Below are 24,439 nucleotides of genomic sequence, written 5' to 3' on the forward strand. Positions count from 1 at the left end.
TTGTTCTTTTCCCCTATACCCTTTCCTACTTTACACAATGAAAAAAAAAAAAAAAAAAAAAGCTATGTGTCAGTAGTGGACTACATCAAATATTCTGATGGCCAGATATGAACCATGGATATATTTGAGCCTAGTGTTGCCACAGTTGATAGAGTCATATTTGACTCTAGTTTTGTCAATTCAGTGCCACAAAGGACAGGTGAAGAAGCTTGATTTGCCACAAAAACAAAACAAACAAACAAAAAAAAGTCTTAATGAGTGGATAAAAGAACTCCCCACACTGAACTATAGCAATCAAGAAGTGGTATTGGATGGAGAGCTAATTTAGGCTAACATTTATAGAACACTATCTTTTTTAATCCATTATAAATTAGATGAGTAGAGGCCATCATATTGGGACTCCACCTGTCTCATATCATGCACCTGTGTAAATCATTGCAGGATGGGGATGATAGCAATTGACAGTTCCATTGGTGGAAATTTCTTTTCAAGTGACTATTTGAAAACTTGTTTCCCCACACTCTGAGGAAGTTACCAATGCAATACAATTCCATTAAATAGCTCTGGAGATCACTAAATTGTCTGAAGAACTATTAATGTAGAACCTCAGAGTAATGAACATTTGTGAATATATTCTTATTTTAACATTTCTACAAACACTAGCCCTAAAGAGTGGACATTTTGTGATAGAAATAACCGAACATAAAGATATTTTTCATTAGGAGATAATGTCAATGGAACAGAATGTTGTCACTAGATAGTTCTGTCTGCTGCTAGATTAATAACAAGGAAAACACGAGGTATGTCTCAAAACTAAACATGGAGGTGAAGCCAAGACATTTATTTTCTAAGAGGACTACATTCACACTATGGCAACACTATGTTCCAATAAATGTTTCTCTCACAGAGCAATGTGCCTTTTCATATAGCAACTTTACATACTCAGGTAATGCCAAAGAATTCCCCTCCAGTTAGCTGCAATAGCACAGTTACTTTGTAAGAGAGTGAATCACTCATTCTGCAGTCAGCATCAGCTCACAGAGAGCAGCATTACTACAATATTAGCAATCAGATTTTAAACCCAGAAGTTTAAAAATCCAAGTTCTGGTTGAACAGCAATTATAACTCCCCCCCCCCCCTTGTACCTAGATCAGGTATAATTAAAATCTTGTTATTTGTTCATTGAATATTTGAGATATAACAAACTATGCTGGTTAATTTTGCTTAGATACAAGTCACACAGCATGTTTCCTTCCACTGACTGAAATTATGTTTTAGTATATATTCCCATTTACAATTTCAAACTTAACTTTCCTCCAAATATCCTCCAAAATCACATAAAATGTGCTGACTGTGAATATTTCAGCCTGTAACAAGGATAGTCATATAAAGCAAATACAAAAGGGGTGACAACAAAGTCAAAATGAATTCACTAAATGATTCTAATGGACATTCACTGACTTTGTTTTATAGTATCTGCCCAGCACCAATAGATCCCTTTAATAGGTGAGAACATTTCACTGGGACAATCAGCCTCCTTTTTCTGGAAGAGCTATAGGATCATCCACTTTTACCTGTGCAGAAACAAGATGAGGTAAAGGCTCCTCGAACAGTATAGTGCACTACTAGGAGTGACTGCAATGTCAACATGCATGTTTCTGATGAAGGTAACGTGAAGCTTCTTTTTTGCAGAGATCAGAGAGCTACCAGCTAAGCTGTACTGATAAACATTGAGCCATGGTATAAATAGTGACCACATCATCTCTTTGTCAGGATGTTGCTATAGTGCTGCACCATTCGCTCATTCAACCACTGTTAGAAAACTGTATCCTGACAAGCTGGGACAGATGATTTGTTCTGTGCTCCTCAAACAGCACCTTATTAGAACAAATAGTGTTAAAAAAGCCCTTTGTACTATACTCATAAAAATAAACAGCTAGCCTATCTACCCCTCCATGAAAAACTTGTAAACCCTGAACAGAGCCATATGTAATGCTAACAGGCATTATTTCATCAGTCTAACTCATTCTTGCTAATACATTCTCTCTTTTGCTAGTAAGAGGTCCTTTTTTATAAGGGACTCTTATAACAGATTCCTCCCCATTTCCCATGTTACTGCAAAAGGGTCAATCTTCCAAAGTAGCCACCCAGATGAAGAACTACATTTCCCAATCTGCCTCACAAAACCTCAGTGTTAAATAGAGGCATTTCCAATTGATTATCATTAAGTCCCATATAGTAGCTTTTAATTGCAAGTGATTTCTTCTGGTTTGTCTGATTTACTCTTTTCCTTAACCTTCTGGGAGAACTGGATTCTAGGCTTGAATAGACCAATTACAACACAAACAGGTACTGTATAACTGTGTCCCAACTCATGGTTATGCATTAGCAGGTAAATAAAAAGAAATTGTTAAGGTGGTGCTCTGTTTGTAGATAACCTACCTAGTCTCTACCACAGTGACACAGATGCCTTTATATGCATTTATGTACTCCAACAATAGCTTCTTTTAACTAGGAAGAAAGGCAGAAGACTTTGTGAAGTTCACTAAGGACCTCTCATATAGACCTCAAAAGCCTGGGAAATGTTTAGATAATTAAATGATAGGTGTTATTAGAAATCCTAAAATAGAGTGAAGGAGCTACAATTTCAGGGCCTGGAAAAAAGTCTGAGAAAACAAAGAAGCTTATTAATATGAGCCACTATTTCCCTAAAATCATTTTTCTTCCCTATCTTTCCTTCTATCCCCATTAGTATTCCCTATTGTGTCCATGCATATGTAACTGTACTGCTATTTTTAATTGTTTGTCTATGTTTTAAAATGTATACTATGGGTTGTGGGTTAGTATCTGAAATTTCAGATCTATTTTGAACTTTTGACTAAAAATCAGGCTAGAAATCTCACTAGACTAGTGTGTTTTTTCTTGGTTTGAACTAGTCTAGAAATAACTCCAGAGTGGGCTGTTACACTATCATCACTTTAGCTTCTGGATGAAAGCAGGTCACGCAGAGTCATCTGGAAATGTAAAACAAACAAAAAACAGTTTAGGGCCCTGTACAAGTTAAAATGAAAAGTCGCTGGTTTGTAAACAGGTTAGTTAAATACTAAATTAGCGCTCAATTTAGTCCATCTCTTTTCCTATATCTCACAGGGTTACTGTGAAACTTCACATTTTTAAAGTGATTTTGTATCCTTGGGTAAGGCACTGTATAAACGCATCATGTTGTTACTAATGATAACTTAAAAGGTTGAGAGATTATTTTCCTTCCAGCAAAAGAACATCACTTTTTTTCTTTTGTCAACAAAATAATCCTAGAAAGAAAGTGCCATGGGGCTACATCTTGTATGCTGTTTCATATGGACAAACCAGCTTGCAAGATCAGGGCCGTCGATAGTGGATAGATTTGGCTTTAAGATTTAGTCTTAATTATAAAGAAGGTAACAATGCTCATCTCAGAGCATTCACCTGACTCAACTTTCTCCAGAAGCCTATAACTTTTATGGTAACTTTTTCCACAAATACCTTCATTTGACCTTGACATTTACCCAGAAGTAGAAGATCATTAGTCTGCAACAACATTGTTACAGTAGCTCTTAAATAAAAAATCAGATAACTACCAATTGCATAGGCTGAAACCAATTTAATTGGGTGATAGTGATGCTATTATCATTGTCATAACTGAGGCTGTTTCAGTGTTTATATTACAATACCAGAGTATCAGTTGCTTATAAAACTCAACTGAAAAAATTTGCTATGGGCAAAAGGTACTATATTACAAAGTCAAGGCCTGAAAGTTTTTTCCAAAAAAGATTTAGTCAATTTTAAGTGAATGTGAGAAGTATTTTTAGAGTTTCCTGTTTTGCATTCTTATATGTGACTCAAGCTATTTCTACAGCTCACTAATCAGAAGGCAGCACTAAGTTGTGGAAAACTGGGAGCAGAGAGTTTTAATATTACAACTTGGCCTTCCTGCCCTTAAAATGATATTCCATGCTGGCATCCCTGATTTTAACACTGCATATGGCCAAAATAATTTTTTTTTTAAATTCCAAAACTCCATAAAATATCATGCTTTTTTTGGGTTTTCCAGTTTAGTTTGAACTGATATTTTTCTCATCCAGACAGAAAACACCTTTACGGATTTCAGTGTAAAAAAAACTTCCCCCATATCTCATTCTGGCACAAAACTCTTAGAAGCTGTTTCTAGAAAGCTATCTCTTAACACCCACCCCTGCTTGTGGAACAAATTCTCTTGTGTTTTGGAGGTGAATGGGGCTCTTCTTGCAGTGATAAGTGAAACATGGAGAGGAGGCTTTTAGCAGATGTCAACAATTCTCCTATAATTTTAGGTGGAACCACCCCCTTCCCCTTAGTTTGGCTTCTTTGGCTAAACGCTAGTCACCATGCTAGAACATCCCCCTGTGAGTCTCCCCCATCCCCAGGTGTTTGTTCCACTTAAATAGAAATTGTTTAACATAGAAAGGGAACCAGAGCTGATGACTTCCCTTTGTCTAAGAAAGGAGAAAGTACAAAAGGAAAATGAGGACTTTGCTGACTAGCAAGAAATAATGGAAGAGGGACCATTCACAACCATTGAGGAGCCCTAACAGGTCTGCATATGACTCTTGTTTACCTCTACCTATACTGGGGGCATAAAGGTCTGTCCATTGGCTACTATAACTTGTCACCTTTCTTCAGGTGACTCTCTCTCTCTCGGTGACCTTGAAGAATAAAAGAAATACCCTTTCAAGAATGCAACCTGCAAATGGAGTGTATGCACTTGCCTTCTCTGTAAACATTTTTCCTATCCTTTTGTCAGCTAGTATCAGTTAAAATATAGTTTGTGGATGGCTACTCCTTTTGTATCATTTATTATTGTTTATTTTTGTAGTGCCTGTGCAGGCTCTTTCCAAACATAGAAGGAACACTATCCCCACTCCAAGGACCTTGCATTCTCAAGACAAACAGATAAACAAACAGCAGGTAGGGAGAAGCAGAGCAACACCATTTTGCTAACATATACAGGTAAGACGCTAGCTTTGGTATAATTTAATCAAGTGTGAAAGTTTCACATACATACATACTTTGATTCTCATAGGTTAAAAGTAACACAAAATGTTAAAAGAAATGAAATTGCAGATTGTGTTCAAGTACCATTAAGGTTCTGATTCAGAACCAAAAAGAAAGAGAAAGTTCATGGATGAAGCTCAGTCGTTCATGTATCTCATAATTATGCCTTAGAATTGTGCTGTATAGTGCATGTAAAATTACACTATTAACACGTTTGTGCAGTAGTTGTGTTGAGTAGTATATGTAAAATCACACTATTGAAAGGCTCCTGCAGTACTTTCTCCGAGTGATATAAAATTAAGGTGTATTGTCATCCTGTATTTTTACCAATAATTCTCTAGCAGGTTTAGACCAAAGCTTTAATTTTATACAGGGGAATGGATGGAGCAGATCATGTAATCCTAGAAATCAGTGGAGAATTCAGGGATGTTGGCTGTGGGAATGACGTTTCATTTCTAGCATCCTTATCCTACAAACAACATTGTGGATAAACCCTCTGTGCCTGTATGCCATTCCAATAAAGCCAATGGGGCTCTCTGTGGTGTAGGGATCTGCCCATACAGAGCATATTTCAGTCTGTGACTGATATGGAAATCAGCAGTGAGTAAAAATTCCTGTGACCTTATGGACACCTAGTGTTGCATAGGAAACAAATGTATCTATTTTTTTAGTTCTATAGATTAAAAAAAAGTGCTTATCCTAATAGCCCTGGTGTTCTCGTACCCTTTTCCAATGGGACAGGTGTGCATGGCAAATGACTGGCATTCTTGTGGGCAATCTGAGTGCAACAATTCAATGGATGTGAAGATAGAAGAGAGGTCACCCCTACTGATGGTGGTTCCACTTCAAGGTTGAAGTATATTGATGGATCAGCATGAAACAACCGTGTACTTTTTCTGCCTGTGGTGTGTTTGTTCTCTGGATAAATAGGACTTCAATTTAGTGATGGCAGGCAAGCATCTTTGCTGAGCATTAAATTAACTTTAAAAAGAGTTATACCTTACCCTGTTGTAAATGAATTTGTGCTTAATTAATGGAGGAAAAGTTGAGGCATACAATTATTGGGCTCAATTTAAAACAAAAAAAATTAGCACTTATAAAGAGCCTTACGTGTTCAAAGCACTTTACAAACCTTACCTAATCCTTACCATTCCTCTGGGGATAGATAAATATTATTAAGGATCAGACACTACATTATTAAGAATGGCCTCTATAATTAAAACAGCTAGAATAAAAAAATTACAAGAATTATCAATCCTCATGCTTTAGGGTAAGAACAAATTGTGCTAGGTCTCTATCCTGCAGTGAGCTCCATGCAGACCTCTCCCTGTGTTACTGGGTCTCTTTTTGGGTGCCAGAGTCTGCTGACATGGATTTGTAGGATTTGGGCAAAGAAATGTGGTCAAGAGGACATTTTACTTTGTGGTGTATTTCTGCATAAAGTGAGTTATGCCTTCTGCTTAAGCATCCATTTATAAAGCTACAGTTGACCACTATAGCCTTATAAATATCTTCTGATACAAAAACTTTCATGTTCTTATTTGTCACTGTATAAAAAACAGCATGGTTTTAGTGTTGCAATAATTAGATACTGCAAAATTTGAAATCAACACATTTGTTTCACAATTTATCACATTTATTCTTAGATCTTAGATGTCTGTTACTACTATAAAAATTATGTTTGCTATTTATATAGAGTAAAAATAAAGCAGAAATGTATTTATGTGTTTTGAGAATTGTTTCATAAGCTGCTGTGGAAATCTCTCTCATACAGTTTAAGAGAAAAGAGACTATAAAATTGTTATTCCTGCAATCATAATGCAGGGTCTAAAGAAGTAAAATAAGAATATGAAAATAATATTAAAAGAGCCAAATGAGAGGTGTCATTTATAGCATTTTTATTAGTTTTACAGTATAATCAGTGATATGGCTACACATTCAACTTTTATTTTATACTTGTTTTTCTAGGAGAATTTTAAATGTGTATTATCATGATAACAAAATATATGTGGCAAAATACCAGACAAACGTCACAGTAATGATGAATGAAAAAATAAGAAGCAGAGAAACTTGCAACCAGGGACCCATTTGTTCTTGGGATTGATATGCTAATTTTTGGGACTTGCTGCAGCAGCAAAGCTGGGAATCAGGATGAATGCATCAATTACTAACTGCTAATGCTATAAAGATATCCTTAGTGTCTCAAGCTAATTTAAAAGGCTCACTTATTTTCACTATTTCAAGCATTGCACTTCTGCTTGAACTTCATAAGAGGTAAACCATTTGAAATTCTATCAGACTTAATAGCTTCTTTAAGAAAACTACAGTTATTTCTTGGGGAAGTATTATGTTCTAATTATCTGACAATTGGCTAGTCAGTTTTTTTTTTTTTTTTTAAGATACCTTAAATCCCCATTCTTATTGCTATTAGCCAATTATTTTACAATTTTTAAGGAAGCTTATTTACATAGGATCTGATTAGGCAGAATTATTAATATTTCACTGTCAAGCATAGCTTCCCTGGTACTTGTTGCTCAAAAAATATTGCTTGGAAGTGTTTCAGTAAAACTCAATATCTTATTTCAATAACTTATATTTCTTGTGACACTAATACTTTTCTTAACTCGTCACTGGCTTATACTCAGTTGGTTGAAAATAAGCTCAGAAATGGTCACTGACTTAATAAAACTACAACTAGGACAACAGACACTTGATTTATTCTCCATTGAAATATTTTTTGTGTGGCGAGAATCTGAGCACTCAACCATGATTATAGTATCTTGTAATTTCATTAAGACAAGCACCAGAATGTTTCTTAAAGCAGTCTTTTGATAGTGGGAACAATTCTCACATGTGGTCTTCTGTGTTTAATTTTATCAATATGTAGGCACAATTCAACTGCTCCACTAAAGAGCAGTACGATTAATTATTTTTAAAAGGTCAATGCAATGATAAGTTGCAGAGTTAAAATCAGAAAGTCAGGAGCAACAGGAAAGTTTCCGGCAGCAATGTTAACTAGACCATATTGCATTTCATATATATTAAGATACACAATTTAACATTAATAATGTAGTAAATTACACATTCTGATGAGATAAACAGGAATAAAAATACTCCATGTGGATGGGTGAAATTGCTGTTGCAAACTTAGGCCCTGATCTTGCAAATTCCAAGGCCAGAAGGGACCATTGTGGTCATTTAATCCAATCTCCTGCATAACACCGGCTATAGAATTTGCCCAAAATAATTTGTCCACAAGGTGCCACATTTAAATTAATGCAGGAATGCACCTATGTGCATCTAGTTTCAGGATTGGGACCTTAACTCTTCCAGTTCCTGATCTATTGCAATCTTTAATTGCACAACTTTGTCATTCTGTTACCACAATTTTTTGCATTTGCTTTGTTAAACTTTTATTTTAAAATATATTACAGTTGACAAGGTTCTATATAGAATCTTAGCAGCAGTGTGTGTAGAGCAATTTTCTAGGAATATTAAATAGATATGTATCAAAAAAGGTTTCTTTTCATTTAATCATTATATGTATAATATCCTTTATGCACTATTACAAAAGAAAAAAGTATTACTCTTTAAATCTTGAGCAGATTACATTCACATTACTTTCAATATTGCATGTAACGGGACTTTTTCACATGTATCAATATTTCCAGGATTTGGAGTGAAGACAGACCAACATTCCCACAATCATGTCAACATATATATGAGGTTATGCCTGTATTCTATGTATTTTGGACAGTATCAAAACCCATTAACCCATTAAATGTGGTACAATGTCAGTGAAGCATTTGCTCTTATCTATATATCCCTATATTGTGTCTCTTAATAAATGTTGCAATTGTTTATTCCAACATTCCATATATTTGTGCATTAACGTGTTAAGTCAAAACATTATAACTGGCGTGAGGACCAGATTAACTTAAAAGCAGACACTATTATGTGTTACAGTAATGCCTACTGGCCTCAGCCAAAATTGGGGCCCCAAGATGCTAGTGCTGTACAAACACATAGTGGGAGACAGTCCCTGCCCGAAACAGATTAGGCTGTAAATAGAAAAGATAAAGATTTGAAGGGGAACAGAAGCATAGAGTTGAATGTCCAAGGTGGCATAGCAGCTTCTCAGCGGCAGAACCAGGAACAGAAGCCAGGTCTCCTGATTCCCAGTCCCATGCCCTATCCACTAAACTAATCTCCTCCATGTGGATAGAAGTTTGTCTGAAATAATGTTTAAGCAGTAGCAGCAACATTAATTATATTTTGCAAACTGTAAATCTCAAGAAGGGAAATTAATGTTAAATTCCTGAGAAAATGGGAAATAATGTATTATTTTTAATTGCATAAACTTGTCCATCTCTAACTTCATATATTTTAGTATTCTGAAGAGCTTTCTAAAACTTTATTGATATCTGGGAAGAAACTATAGAACTGGGAGTTATTCACTATCTGTCAGTTTGGCATGTCATGTCTTTCGGTGAGTATTCATACAGTTCATGCATGAAAACCCTGTGTTTTGTTGGTTGAGCTTTATCTATATCTAACATACTTCAATTTTCATTGCCTTGGTTTTAGATTAAGGCAACCAACAGTACCTATCCTCTACTTCCCCATCCAGAGAGGCATACCTCAACATGAACTACTACCGTTTGCCCCAGAGGATGCATTATAGCCTGATGTCTGTACCATTAGGGATGCCAGGATCAGGCCATGTCTACATTACAAATGCTTTGGTGGTATAGATAAACTGGTAGAGCCTCACACTGCAGATGCAGCATATGCCAACAGCAGGAGTTTTTCTGTTGGCATAGTAACACCACCTCCCCAAATAATATTAGCTATGCCGACAGAACCACTCTTCTGTTGGCATAGTTGTAGCCACAGTGGGGGTTTTACTTGCATAGCTATATCAGCTAGAATCTATTAAGCACTATATAGATCTGTAAGAAAAAAAATCCTGTCTTGAAGAGTTTATAATTTAAAAAGACAGAAAATATGCAGAGTGGTGGGAAAGGGAGAAAGAGAAACAATGGGAGTGGAGGACAATCAGACGAATGTTAGAAGTGTCATAATCATTTTATCAAACTTTGTTTCAGTTGTTAGTCTGGGGCTGAACAATGACTGCACAAACATATTAAGAAGCAGCATTTGGCTTTGAAAGTGACTTAAAATATGCTGATTGTAGAGTAGTTGTAGCTATGTCAGACACAGGATATTAGGGAGACAAGGTGGGTGAGGTAATATCTTTTATTGTACCAACTTCTGTTAGTGAGACAAGTTTTTAGAGCTACACAGAGCTCTTCTTCAGGTCTGGGAAAGGTACTCAGAGGGTCACAACTAAAAGCTAGGTGGAACGGATGGTTTAGCATAAGAAGTTAGCACATATTCTAAGGGATCAGTCAAGGTAGAGTGACCTGTTAAACCTCTGTGGCCATAGGACAAAAAAGAGGGGGTAGTGGGTTACAGATTGTTATGGCTATTTACAACAATCTGTAACCCACTAACCCCTTCTTGCACATAGTATCATGATTGCTGCAAACCATCTGAGACGATTTTGATGGAATAGCAGGATGGTCTATGCCATTGTTACATTAATTGGTAACTAGAGGAAAACAGCCAGAAATCTCTAACTGCAGGTTTTTAGTATGACATTAAACAGTTAATTCTTTCTATTCAGCTTTATCATAGCATTTTCTGTTTGAATTTTGAATTACCCCATGTTTTCCAAAACTAGTTGGCATTGTCTTTGCATGGGAAATGGAGTCAGAAGAATTGCTTACTGTTCTGGACTTTTACCACTTGTTTGAAAGGTTGTCTCCAACCATGGCAGTTGCCCTGAAGAGGGGAACCTACTTCTATGTTACTTGTCAGCCCCGCACAGGGATCCCTGATAGGCTCCAGCCAGAGTCTTGCCCAGGCCCCATCTCAGCTCTGGTGCTCTAGGTCCTGACCCTAGCTCATCCCGTCACCTCTCTGCTGCCCTGGATTTCTTGGCTTCTCCATCATACACCCCACATTATTGTCAGGCATGGAGAGACTCAGTCCCCTGCACCTCAATGGGGAAAGATGGGACACAGCCCTGGACAGTCCTCTCCAAAAGGATGCCACTAGGGACTGCAGGGCGGGGGGAGGGGAGGCTGTGCCAACCAAATCTGAGGTCGTGTAAAGTTTTGGTTGCTCCCAAAGTACCACTGGAGGAATTTTGGGTAAAAAGCTTACACAAATAAAACTCTCTCTGTAGCAGTACTTCCCTCTGTTAACCCATATATGGGGTAAAGTGCTTCTTCACATCCAGCACTTCAGGCTACAGTGCTTACAAAAAATTATGAATTCACTGGAAATAATCTTAAAAAGATCTATCTTAAAAATATACTTCTGATTGGCACAAGAAAAAAACAAAAAACTTTAAAAGCTGAGTAATATTTTGTTAAATAGTTCTGTTTGCTGTTTTCATGGAAAATACACAAACTTAAACTTCACTTGATTGAAATCCTTCTAGCAGGAAAACAGATATTTTGGTTTTAACATTCATTTTTTACAGTTCAATATGATTATTACTTTTCTCTGTTTCTTATCTTCTGACATTTTAATACAATGTAATAGATGTAGATAAATGCTGTCATGTTTGGTGATATGGCTAGGACATAGGAAATGAGTGTTGGTTCCTAATTAAGATCTGAATCTAAAATTAAAAGCTGAAATTAGGTCATTAGGACATAGAGAACCCAGGTTACAAGTTACCTATTTGTGGTAACGATTACTTACTTTTTAATTTTATATAAGAAACTCTTGACTTTTCTTTCTCGTCTCACAACCACACTTCCCAACTCCAAATTACCAGTTTTCCTAATTCATCTTACATTGTTCTTACCCTCCTTTTTATTTTCTTCTTTACCTTCACTTCTCTGAATCCATGATTACTTCTTCAATTGTTCTTTATGCTCTCAAGACCACTTTCTCAATCTACAGCTGTGTAGTACAGGTTCCCATATAATTTACCATTAGGATGGATGAATGCTTTTCTAAAATTTGTATTCTTTTACTTCTAAAAAATATAATTGGAAGAAGTTTTTTTGTTTTTGGTTTCATCCCTTTACTATTCACTGTGAAATCCCATAAGTTAAATTTTAATACATACTTTTTGTGAGCATTCCTGTTACTTGTTTCATTTTCTTCCGATTTTTGACAGTTTATCCTGCTTTTAAAATTGTAAGATTTTAAATAGTACTAGAATCGGGTACAGTAAGGGAGGCTGTATATTTAACACAGCTAGCCAGGCATTTATAACTTTAAAACCATAACATTTTAAACTATCAATGCGATAGCTGTGTTACCCGCTCCTGCAACATTACTCATTATTGTGGCAACCCATCTCTTGAATAAACTATCCAGGATATAAATATCATCCTTTACCTCCTACACTGAGACTGCAGAGCTGGAACTCGTATGCAAACTTGACACTATCAGACTAGCTCTGAATAGAGACTGGGAGCCGCTAGCCCACTACACAAAATAATGTTCCCTCTTTTGACATTCACACCTTCTCATCAACTGTTGTGAATGGCCTCATCCACCCTGATTGAATTTACCTCATTAACACTTGCCCTCCTCACTGTGATGTAACTCACCCATCCTTGCATGTGTATATGTACCTACCAAACTGAAGTTTCCATTTCATGCATCCGACTAAATGGGTTTCTGCCCACGAAAGCTTATGCCCAAATAAATGTGTTAGTTTTTAAGTTGTCACAGGACTCTCACTGTTACACCGAGACAGATGATGAAGAGTCTGAAACACACTAAATAATTTTAAACAGTAATAATTTACATGTTCGAATGAATGGCTCTGTATTAGTGATGTTAAAAGTTCAAATGCAGCCTAAAATATAGGTTAAATAAAAATAAGCCTTCATTAAAACTAAGACTAATGGAAATGTTTAAAAAAATGCAAAGCGGATAGTATTTAACTAAAATTTCTCGTAAAACATAAAATACAAATTTTGGATTGCAATGAGTGCAATGAAATCCAATGGTGAAATTAGACTGACAAGAAAATGGAAATTGACTAGTCTGTTTTCATTATCCAAAGCCTCAAAGGCCCATCTGAATATTATTTATTTAATGCTAACAATATGTTAATTTCTGTTGTACACAAAAGTACAGTTTCTCCCCTCAAAACATAAATAGAGAAAAATATTTTTAAAATTATTTCAGTTATAATCTTGTGTGTTTGAAATATAGGTTAGAAAGTGTGTGCGTGTGCAGGAAGAGGGGATTAAACAAAAACCCAGATTAATCACTGGCATAAGAGTTGCATCATAATTTGGGCCTGATTTTTTTAAACTAACCTATAATGGATTTAAAGAGCCGTTGTTATAAGGGAAACTTTATATATGCCATCACTAAAAAAAGCTCTGCCTTAATCATCGTGTAGTAATTTTCTTTTTCCATCATTAATAACTACCAAGATATGTATAAACTGAATTTTTCTGGAGTACAATTGCCTTGGACTCACTATCTGACTCATTTGGTGATGCCACAATATAGATAGCGTGAAATCTGTCAGTGTAAGGTTGGTGGTCTGTGGACAACTAGTTACACCCCAGACCAGCATTTCCAATGGGAAGAGGATTAAGGTGTGATTTGAGAATATTTAGAAATTTGTATAAACATGCATTAAATATGCAAACATTCCTTACCATTTGGAGCTAGGTATGAAAATGTGCCAGACTGCTCAACAATGGTGAGTGAACTTCACAAACACGAGTGCAACCCTGTGCAGTGGGTCTGTGCTCCACTCTTTTCTGTCGTTGAACAAAAAGCAGCAGAAACTGTCAGGAATGGTATGCTCTGCTTGATGAGCATCAGGCAGAGTAGAAGCACTCATGAAATCAGCTTTGCATCCATTGCTCTGCTTATATGCTTCATGCAGAGTAGAAACTGGAGCATCTAAATTCTACAGAAATCTCTTCCCCTCTTTTGTGGGAGGTTTATCCTCTGCCATCCACTGCATGCTGGAAAGAATATAATTAGCACACTCCCATCCCCAAAGAAAGTAGTGGGAGAACTGGTTGCACTACCTGCTCTTCAGTGGTTACCCTGGGACTCCTCTGCATTGTTCTCATGAATCATTGCTCATATTCAAAATGGACATCATTTTCCATTCCTTCCATTGAAGCCACAGGCTGCTGTCAGGATAGATTGTCACAGCATTTGACAGTGGGAGAAAGGCTACTCATAGTAAAGAAGGACACCATCTTCCATTGTGTTTGGTGAGAATGAAGTCATACAGCCCTTAAAGAAGATGGCCATCTTCTATCTAGTCTATGTGGTTAGGAACATGTGAGGGGGGAAAAGGGATTATCTGGGGGCAGACAAGAGACTAAGGTGGTGTACAGAATAGGGACAGAGGGAGGATGTGAAAATTTGGGGTAAAACACAGGGGACTGAAGATTGGTAGAATGCAGAGGGAGAATACTACTTGGGCAGAAGACTAGAGGGGAGATGGGATAATACAGGAAGAGGATGGAATAGTATAGAATGGCTGACCCCAATCCCTTCACGCCAAGAGTTAGAGGGTAAATAGAATCCCCAGTTGAGCAGGAGGCTCATCTCTTAATATGATTTGTGGATTAAATTTTGAAACTGAAATGACCATGCACAAAATGGAGATGAGTTGCTTAACCACAAAGATGCAAATCAGAAGGCAGAGGAAAAATTGGTTTTTTTTTTTTGGCGCCGCCTGACTCATGATCTCTGAAGACTTGGGGATAGTATTGCTACTATTTACTGTTCTGTTCTTCCTTTCTCAGACCTGCTCCTCACATAGACACTTTCTCAAGTCTTCTCTGGACCTTAAATTACCGTACTTTCAGGGATTGATCTCTTGACTTTAGCTAACCCAGGTACTATCAGAACTTGCTATTTGGTCTTCCTCGAGAAGGATAAACTTTGAACGACTTAAATGTATATGTAATAGAATATTTCTGGTTCTATTAAAATATTTTGTTAAGGTTGCTCCTATTCTAAATCCATTTGCTGACTTCAAATGTTCATAACTATAAATGTTATCTTTATAAATCAAGCTGTATATGAATAGATTTCATTAAAAGACCTGAGTATTAAGCAGAGTTTAAATAAAATCAGTCTGGTAAAATTAGGTATACATAGGGGGACAACTCTCCCAAACTTAAACTACCTTAACAGTGTGTTCAGAATTTCTTTTTGGTTGAATCTCAGTCCTTACTTAATGACAGATTGCTTTTGGAACTGTTTAGCCAAATATAGATTGGTTCTGGCGTTATTGAGCTAAATAGCTCTGAATAGGATTTATTATATAGAATCAGTGGTTCTCAGATGTATTTGATTGGGCCCTCCTGCTTTGTATCTGTAGTTATTTACATTGCCTCTCCTTCCCCAACCCCCATAATATATATACCGCCACCCAGCTCTGAAGGCAGAGCAGCAGCTGCTGGCTGGCGCCCAGCTCTGAAGGCAGCACCATGCCAGCAGCAGCACAGAAGTAAGGGTGGCAATGTGAAAAGTGATATTTGTCAATATCATTTTTCACAGCAGACTTAGCACCCTATTGCCACCTTATTCTGTGCTGCTGCTCTCACCCTGGGGCTGACAGCCAGAGCCCCGTCACCTCCATGTGAAGGACTGGGTGGGGAAGCAAGCCTGAGCCCGGGTGATGTGGGGCTCCGGCTGTCCCCTTTATTTCCACCTCTTGGGTGTGCACGATCCTTCTGCATGAGCCCCAGCCACCCAGGGTTGACAGTCAAAGCTCTTTGACTGTATTTAAAAAAAAAAAAAAAAGGGGGGGGGGCAGCACAGAGCTCATGCCTCCCTGGATAGCCTCCTGCGCCTCCCTTGGGAGTCCAGCCCCATAGTTTGAGAATCACTGCTAGATCATATAAGGAATCTAAACAAGCCAACTCCGTATGTTTTATACAGTAATTTATCATATGAAAAGCTTCATAAGAAATTCTAGTTTGTATTATATGATGTAACATTTGATACATATGCTTCAAAACATTATCGCTTTGTATTAAGGGCAAAAAAGAGCATATGAAATGCTTAGAGTTCAGTTTTAACTCTGTACTTCCTAACTTTTGAGTGCATGGTTTCTCAACCATAATATTAATACTCCTCTCTCTCTCTGCTTTAATATTATATACATATGTCTGATGTATTTATTTTGCAAAATACTTTTGGATGAGAGGCATATATATAAAGTTATCTGATTATCACCATATATTTTGTATTTTTCCACAGATCTTTTAACTGTTGCTGATCACTTGTTAGCCTCTATATTGATTATTTTAATAAACAAACTTTGAAATTAAAATATTCCACTAGCATTATGGCTGTTTCTTATAAAGACTTTGCGTTAGCAGAATGGGTTGTGTCTTTTTTTTTTTTCATGCCCAGATTTTTTTTTCTCTCTTGGGCTATCAACAAGGATTCATTGGTGAAATTCCTGAAGGCCAAGAAGGAAGCCACACAAGGTCACAAAGTTACAGATCAAGGTAAATGATCTTCTAATATGTATATCAATAGAAAAAAATTGTGCAAAGGGACCAGCTTGTTTGGGCAACTTATTTATCCTTTATTTCCCCATCTGGAAAATGGGGATGATACTAAGCTATTTCCCTACACCATAGTTCTGTTGTGAGGATTATTTAGCTAACCTTTCTAAAGAGCTTTAAATTTCCATCTGGAGAAATGTGAGACTGCTCATCATTAACTATAGCAAGAGAGCAGAATTTTAGAGTGGGGCATTTCAATATTGCCAACCAGAAATGTTTAAAAAAAAAACAAAAAAAAACCATGAGTAAGGACCCAAAAGATCATGAGATTTTAAAAAAATAATTTGTTTTTTATTGGCATGCTGCTTTTTGAGCTTTTAGGGTGCACTCCGGTCACATGTTTAAGCATTTCTTTGCAATCACGAGAGCTAGAAACATTTTGTAATGAAAATTATGATTCCCACAATCACTTGTTTTCAGGAGCTGGGATTTTAAAGGAAATCACAGCTATTATGAGACTCCTGGTGCAAACAGGATGGTGGACAATATGCTTGCTATTTGTTTTCAAGACTGTCCACAGAGGGGAAGGGATGAGTGAGTGGGGATAGCTACAGATCCCCCAATTTTTTTTTTTTTTTTTTAAGGATTTGGGAAATGTCATCTGGTCCCATGTCAGCTGGTTCAGTAAGGCACTCTGATGCCATGTGGCTATGGGGCTGGGACTTTTGCACCTGGGAGGGAGGGTCAGCTGGAGACCTCCCTCTTAGACTGGGATGTACCTATTAAGGGGGGGGGGGGGAAATCTAAAGGGTGGAGAAGGGTTTTGCTGTGTGTTTCAATGGGGCACTTAAACCCTCCCTCATTCACTTCGTCCTCTCCTGCCACCAGTCCCCGGGTGCGGAGGCCAGCACCACCGACTCAGGTGCGTGCATAGGGGGAGGAGCAGAGTCTCTTACTCCCCTTACGCGCTCCGGCTCCCGCGCCGCCACCGGGACGGAAGAGAAATAACCAATCAGAAACCGCAGAATGCCTCTGACTGACAGGTCAGTCTACCCAATGGGCGGCATCTTAAGAGAAGGGCCGGGCGATGGGGGAGGAGGCCGAACGGCACCGCGGGGATCGCGGGGGGCGTGGCTAAAACGCAAGGGGGCGTGTTTTTTTGAAGGCCGTTGGGCGTGGCCTGTGGCTAGCGATGGGCGTGGCCTGCCAGGCGCTATTTAAACCTGCTGCTGCCGGGCTCGGCCGCTGATCGGCGCGGAGCCGTTGCGGGTGTCGCCTCTCTTTCGTGGAGGCCGCGTTGGATAACGGTCGTGCGCGCGGGCTGCTCATCCCGGGACTGGTCCTTTCCTCCGCAGCAGGGGCGGGCTTCTGCGGTTCGAGGGCGAGGGGAGGGGGTCCCCCCCCTCCGGTAGGGCGGGCGTCTGGGTCTGTGGTGCCCGCTGGATGCGCCCCCGGAGCCCGGGGCAGGAGGGGGCCGGAGGGAAGCGCTCCCTCGCCGCCGCCTGAGAGGATATTTACTGCGCCTCGGGACTTCTCCCGCCGCCGCCACCGCCCCCCTGCCGTGTGCGCGCGGGTCCCGCCGGCTCCACGACCGCCGGCGCGCGGGAAGCGGGGATGGACGAGAAGTACCTGCCCGAGCTGATGGCGGAGAAGGACTCGCTAGACCCGTCCTTCACTCACGCGCTGCGGCTGGTGAACCAAGGTGGGGGGCCGACGGGGGCACTCCCGAGGTGTGGGCAGGGGCGGCCTTGGGTCGGGGAGCGGGGCTTGCTTGGCCCGTGCGGGGCCGGCGGGGGTCTCGGGAGCCAGGCACCGCCGAGTCTGGCCCCCCGCGGGCGCTGCTCCGCCCGCTGCCGGGTGGAAAGTTACCCCGGCTGGGGTTTGTGTGTTGGGAGCTTGCGGGCAGGTCGCTTTCGCCGGGCGAGACGCGATCCCCAGCGGGCGTGGCGTGGCCCTGGAGGTGGAGGGAGGCGGCGAGTGCCTTGGCACATCGCACACCCGGAGGATCGGCTGGGAGGAGGCGCGCCAGCCTGGGATGCGATAGCGCCGTCCGGATGCTCTGCAGAGGGGGGTTGATTTCAGCTCTGGACCCTTCACTGGTCTCTCAATAGGATGCGTTTGATGCTAGGGGTGGGGAGGGTGCGCTGGAAACGTGAAGCGTGGTCCCGGTCTGTTGACACGTGTGGCTTTGATGTTGCCTCTCTCCGTTGATCTTAATCGGGATGTACATTTCTGCTACCTCGGAGAAGGCAGCCTGATTTTGTGTGCAAATAATTGGCCCCTCAGAAGAACGCACGTTGTAATTCATCTCTTTGCGTCTTAGCAGACTGATGCAGTGAACTTCCCCTAAATACCCGAAGTATTTTTAGAGTACGTTTTTTACAAGGAAAATATAACATTGTTTAGTGTGCAGAGAATATAGAATTGTCAAACACGTCCACTTTAGTTTTAGTTTAATAAAAGGTACCACCCATATTTTCCTGTTTTACTTCTATTGGATTAGTGATGAACAGATGAAAATGTTTATTTAAAATAATTACTGCAGTTTCTGAAAGGTATAATTATCATTCCTGATCCATTTCAAATACATTGTTCTTTCTGTTTGCATCCCTGATTGAGCTTGCTATTGTGTCTAATAAGCTATGCTTTCCATTGTTGCCTACTGTGCAGGCTGCTGTGTGAAGGAATCTGAATTATACAGTATGTGCTCATTGGGTTAAGGAGGACTGGGGTTACAAAGTCAAAGACTAAAACAAAATGTAATTTTTATCGCTCAGCAAAATGACAGGCCCATTTTAGTAGCAAAATGAGAAGAATTGTTTAAGTTTGTATACATAAGGCACACAGTCTTGATCCCAGATTTTTCATATTGCCACTGCTATATAAAGTGTTGCTTTGGGATTATTGAGCATACATGTTTTCCAATTTATGCTAGAAACAGTCGATGTTAGGTTTATGTATTCATATACAGTAATGAGTAGTCATCTTCATGTGCATCATTTACTCAAAATAACCTTAGTTATTCAACAAAAAATGTGTTCTCCTGTTGAGAATGTTTGTCAGTCTCTAGAAGCTGTATAATATGCCAGCAAAACTAAATAGAACATATGTGCACGTAGTTTGTAGACAGATTTTTGAAGAAAAATATTGTGTTCCCATAGGAAGTCCTGTACACTTTTGTAAGTGATGTCAGAAATTGAAAATGGCTCTTAAAATCAATTTTATGCAAAATTATAATTGCCTAAAGCAGAATTTTATGCAATCTGCAGTGGTAGAAAAAAGTGATTCCTAATCATTAGTCAGTTAGCAACAGTAAATTGGAAAAAATAATTCTTGTTTAAAATGGTCACTAGTATTTTCAGAGATGTTCATTGCCTGAGTATTGAAGAAAGTATAGTGTAAATTATGCAGTGTGTGTTTGGCTGTAACTCCAGGGAAGTGTCAGAATGGTAAACTGCTTTATGATGGGTTGAAGACTTTCAAAAATATTCATAAATATGTTGAGGTAATATGAACACTCGTATGGAGGGAAATTCATGAATAGTAATCCAGATTTACTTTCATTTTTAAAAGTTAATTTAGTGAATTGTTTTGGTAATAAAGAGTGCACCTGAACCTCAGTGATGACATGATTAGAAGGCTATCCTGGTATTATTTGCTTCACTACAGTCCTTGATTGCATAGCTTGTTGATTTGCAGTGTGCTAGGACATTTCTCTTTTGAAACTTAAATATTAACAAACTGTTGCTAAAAGGGTCCGTATTATTGTTGACTAATGCACACAATCTCCATTGCAAAATGCAAATGCCATGGGTTTTGTAGCTTGTTGCTCTTAAGCAAGCAGTCAAAAGTTTGAAATAAGCCATGTGCAAAATCTTATCTGAAGGAATTTTTGTTGCAAAAAGGTTCCTATTGACTGAATGATTTATTTGAGAAGTGAAATCTTAGTAAGCTTCCTGATAATGTGAGTAAATACCTTTGCTAAATATGTGCTTAAATTTTATTTTAATGTCTTATAGTAGTTGATCAACTTAGAACTATAAACTATCCTCAAACATAATGGCAATTACTCACTTGTCAGTCAGAATTCTGAGCAAAGATTGAGGATAGAATTTTTTCCAGATTTTATAAGTCTATATGTGTATATGACTGATCCTTTTCAGTAAAGTTAGAAGAATGTTTAAATGTACTTAACTGCGGGTTTGGAATTTTGTGATGACAAAGTAAATTTACCAAAATTAATAGCTAGGGGTCTCCCCTCAGCATGTTTTTTTTATTGATGTTTTTAAAGTTGTTTTAGTATCTGTATATACCCGGTACTCTCCTAGTTTACAGGATTAAAACATGGATGGTGTTTTCAGTAGGTCAAACAGATACAAGGTATATTACTAATATCCTATTTAAGTATTTTTTGTTCAGCTTCAGATTTAATGAATTCTGTGCTATTAGTCATATGTAGACTTAGATGTTTCACCCATTTACCTTTTGAAATGTAAGTTCCTAAAATAAAAGCATAGTAACTACCTGAACTTGTAATTTTGGTGATTTGTACTACTTAAGTCAGCTCAACTTCTTAACTTCCCTTTCTTACGATTATTCAAGAATCATAAAATCTAAACTTAGGTCACTATTTTTGCTAGTTTGAAAGGAGTAGAAGTTTAATTCTTAGCCATTCAGTATCACTGACTTTTTTTCCAATGGTGAAACAAAAAGTTGGAATTTGGGTTGCAAAAATGAACTACAGCTCTTTCTATGTTCACCTATATGTGTGCATGTGTAATAGTCAGAGATTATAACACAATAACTTACTTAAAATAACAAGTTTAATTGCTCTCTTCCAAATCAACATCCGACATTGTCTTATGAACACACTCCACTGTGTGGAAAGGCAAATATTTTTAAATATGTTTAAAATGAATGGGTTTAAATTAACTGTTACCACTCAAGGCAGAGATCTTGGAGTCATGGTAGATAGTTCTCTGAAAACATCCACTCAGTGTGCAGCGGCAGTCAAAAAAGCTAACAGAATGTTGGGAATCATTAGGAAAGGGATGGATAGATGAGACAGAAAATATCATAATGCCTCTAAATATATGGAACACCCACATCTTGAATACTTTGTGCTGATCTGATCGCCCCATCTCAAAAAAGATATATTGGAATTGGGAAAAGTACAGAAAAAGGCAACAAAAATGATTAGGGGTATGGAACAGCTTTCCTATGAGGAGAAAGTAAAAAGACTGGGACTTCCCAGCTTGTAAAATAGATGACTATAAGGAGTGTATCTGATAGAGGTCTATAAAATCATGACTGGTGTGGAGAAAATGAAGAAGGAAGTGTTTATTTACCCCATCTCAAGAATTAGGGGTCACCAAATGAAATCAATAGGCAACAGGTTTAAATGAACAAAAGGAAGGATTTCTTCACACAACACACAGTCAACCTTTGGAATTCTTTGCCAGAGGATGTTGTGAAGGCCAAAACAATAACAGGGTTTCAAAAAACTGGAAAAATTCGTGGAGGATTGGTCCATCAATTGGCATTAGCCAGGACAGGCAGGAATATAAACCATGTTCTGAAGTGTTTCTAGCCTCTGTTTGCCAGAAGCTGGGGATGGGCGACAGGATGGATTACTTAACTTGTTCTGTTCATTGGCCACTATTGAGCTAAATGGATCACTGGTCTGACCCAGTATGACATTTTTATGTTCTTTTGATGAATAAATGTGATATAAAGCCAATTTATCTAAATCTTTTAGCATCACTTAAGACTTGCTGAGCTGTATCAATCAGTAATGGAAATATCACAAAACAAAGCTCAGAAGGGGTTGAAATAAGTGAAATTTTTCAATACACCGGAGAACACAATAATTATTGACAAATGTCTGTCCATGTTGAAATTAAGCATTGAGGGAATTGAGAAGTTACTTTGATCCTAGACTTTCAATATCTGCCAATTATAGCTTGCACATGGAAATAGACAGTAATATAGTGAGGGTTTTTCTAATGGCAGGTGAAAAATTTTAAACCATAAAGATGATATGTATGCTTGTATGCTTTCATGGTCTAAAGGTTGAGTTACAGAACTTTGTGAACAACAGAGCATAATGAACGTCAGGTCAGTGGGGGGAAAGAGAGAAACTACTTTACCAGATAGTAGTAATCTTTCTTTCTCTGCAGTATTTCAGAATTAATAAGTTTGCTTGAGAAAAAGCATTGATGGCATTGAGCATACTGATGGAATTGAAATGAGCACCTATATATTTGTTGCCTACCTACATACTCATTAACTTCATTTCTTGCTACTTTCAATTGCTATAAAGCAGTAATCTTCTCAAATTGTTCCCCCCAAATATGAGGCCTCCAGTGGCTTTAGCAGAATTTTCACAATATAAATGGAAAAAAGGTTATTGCTGAAGTGCTGTGTTAAACAAGTATTGGAGCAATTTACTACTGCTTAAATTTGGTAGAACAGTAGGGGTCCTTCTCCAGGAGATAATGAGAATATATTGTCACAGTTTTGCTTTGAATCAGATGTTTATTTACTTTTCTACTTGAACAAAACATATTAAGCCTGTTTCCTGTAATACAATTAGCTTTCTTTCTATAAACTTAGTTAGGTTTGTGACATATGAAAGCCACACACACAGCTGAAGCTTTCATATACTTAATAAATTGGCAGCCCTGACTGGGTTAACGTGCAGCTGTCAAGTACCAGGGATAAAACATTCTGGCCAGTTCTAACATATATTGTAGCTCTTATTCTGAAGGAAATCCTCTGGTGCCTTTTCCAGGGAGGTTAGATCACTAGGGAAAGATCAAGGTAGTATATCTTTTCTCTCCCCTTTCCCCTCATACATAAGAAAATGCAATTGTTATGCATCTTTCCATGTTTACAGTGTTTGGGAACTTGCTATTTTGAGAGAGAAATAATATACTTTTTTTTTTTTTTTTTTTTTTTAAGATTAGGTTGCCTAACTTGTTTTCTACCTCTGGACATGTTCCCCACTGTCAAAAGTTCAACTACTCTTTCTTGGTATATAATTCAGTGCCCTTTACCAAGCAGGACTTTATGCCTGCAATGTTGACTGTTTACATGTCTTTCAGACTGTACATAAAATACATTTTGTGAATGTAAATACTACAGGGGCTGATATAATATCTGTTAAACCATTTAATAGTTCAGTAACTGAGTAATGCTGTGAACACAAAGAATGCAGAAAAAGTTTGGAAAGGGAAGGATTTCTGTTAAAATAACGGAGGGAAATGAGGATAGGATCTGTCGTACTCTGGTTATGTATAGTGTTAGCTTTTTGTAATATGTATCTTGTGGATGCCCTTTAGAGTATGTTAAAATCAAATGAAAGAAATTAGCTGATAAAGAAATCCCTGTTAATCACACTTCATTTGTAGCTACTCTTTACAGAAGGTATATGGGACTTATGCCTTCCCCAACTCATAACACCCACTAAGCCCCTGTATTTAGATTAAATACTTGGAATAGAAGGACCATATAAATGCAAAAGCATTAGAGATGCAAACATAAACTAAAAGGAAATACAGATTCCAGATTATTACCAAAAGATGTAATATATTTTACTTCTATATATGTTGAAGGGAATAAGTCCACAGGTGCAAGTTATTGACTCCAGACCCTGTCTCTTATCCTACACAGAGTAATTGTACTAGTTTGCAGTTCCACCCTTGATTTCCACTGACATGACCAGATACAATAGACCTTTCCTCAGGCGACAGGAAGTTTTTAATATATTAACTATATATTGATCCATTTTACTGAATGGGCAGCTAGCACTGAATACAGAACAG

General features: G+C 38.2%; 1 protein-coding gene across 8 annotated transcripts in view; it reads left to right on the forward strand.

Annotated features, from left to right (window-relative positions):
• Positions 1-2,234: 2,234 nt before the first annotated feature.
• The window catches only part of KHDRBS3 (KH RNA binding domain containing, signal transduction associated 3), a 205,970-nt gene continuing 183,765 nt past the window's right edge, over positions 2,235-24,439 (forward strand). For 3 of the 8 annotated variants that reach the window (XR_010916904.1, XM_067531676.1, XM_067531704.1), the window contains exons 1-3: positions 4,501-4,610; positions 4,892-5,025; positions 5,812-5,920. Coding sequence is in view for 6 of the 8 variants with exons in the window: in XM_067531676.1 (XP_067387777.1) it covers positions 5,818-5,920 (103 nt within the window). In the remaining 2 variants the exon portion in view is untranslated. Of the gene's footprint in view, positions 2,350-4,500; positions 4,611-4,768; positions 4,792-4,891; positions 5,026-5,811; positions 5,921-17,878; positions 18,316-24,439 lie in introns of those variants that run through there. The other 5 variants (XM_067531713.1, XM_067531722.1, XM_067531684.1 and 2 more) reach the window with 4 other exon arrangements.

This window comes from Emydura macquarii, unplaced genomic scaffold, assembly GCF_026122565.2.
Source record: "Emydura macquarii macquarii isolate MOO-44397 ecotype Brisbane River unplaced genomic scaffold, CSIRO-AGI_Emac_v2 contig_369, whole genome shotgun sequence".
NCBI classification, from domain to species: Eukaryota; Metazoa; Chordata; order Testudines; family Chelidae; genus Emydura; species Emydura macquarii.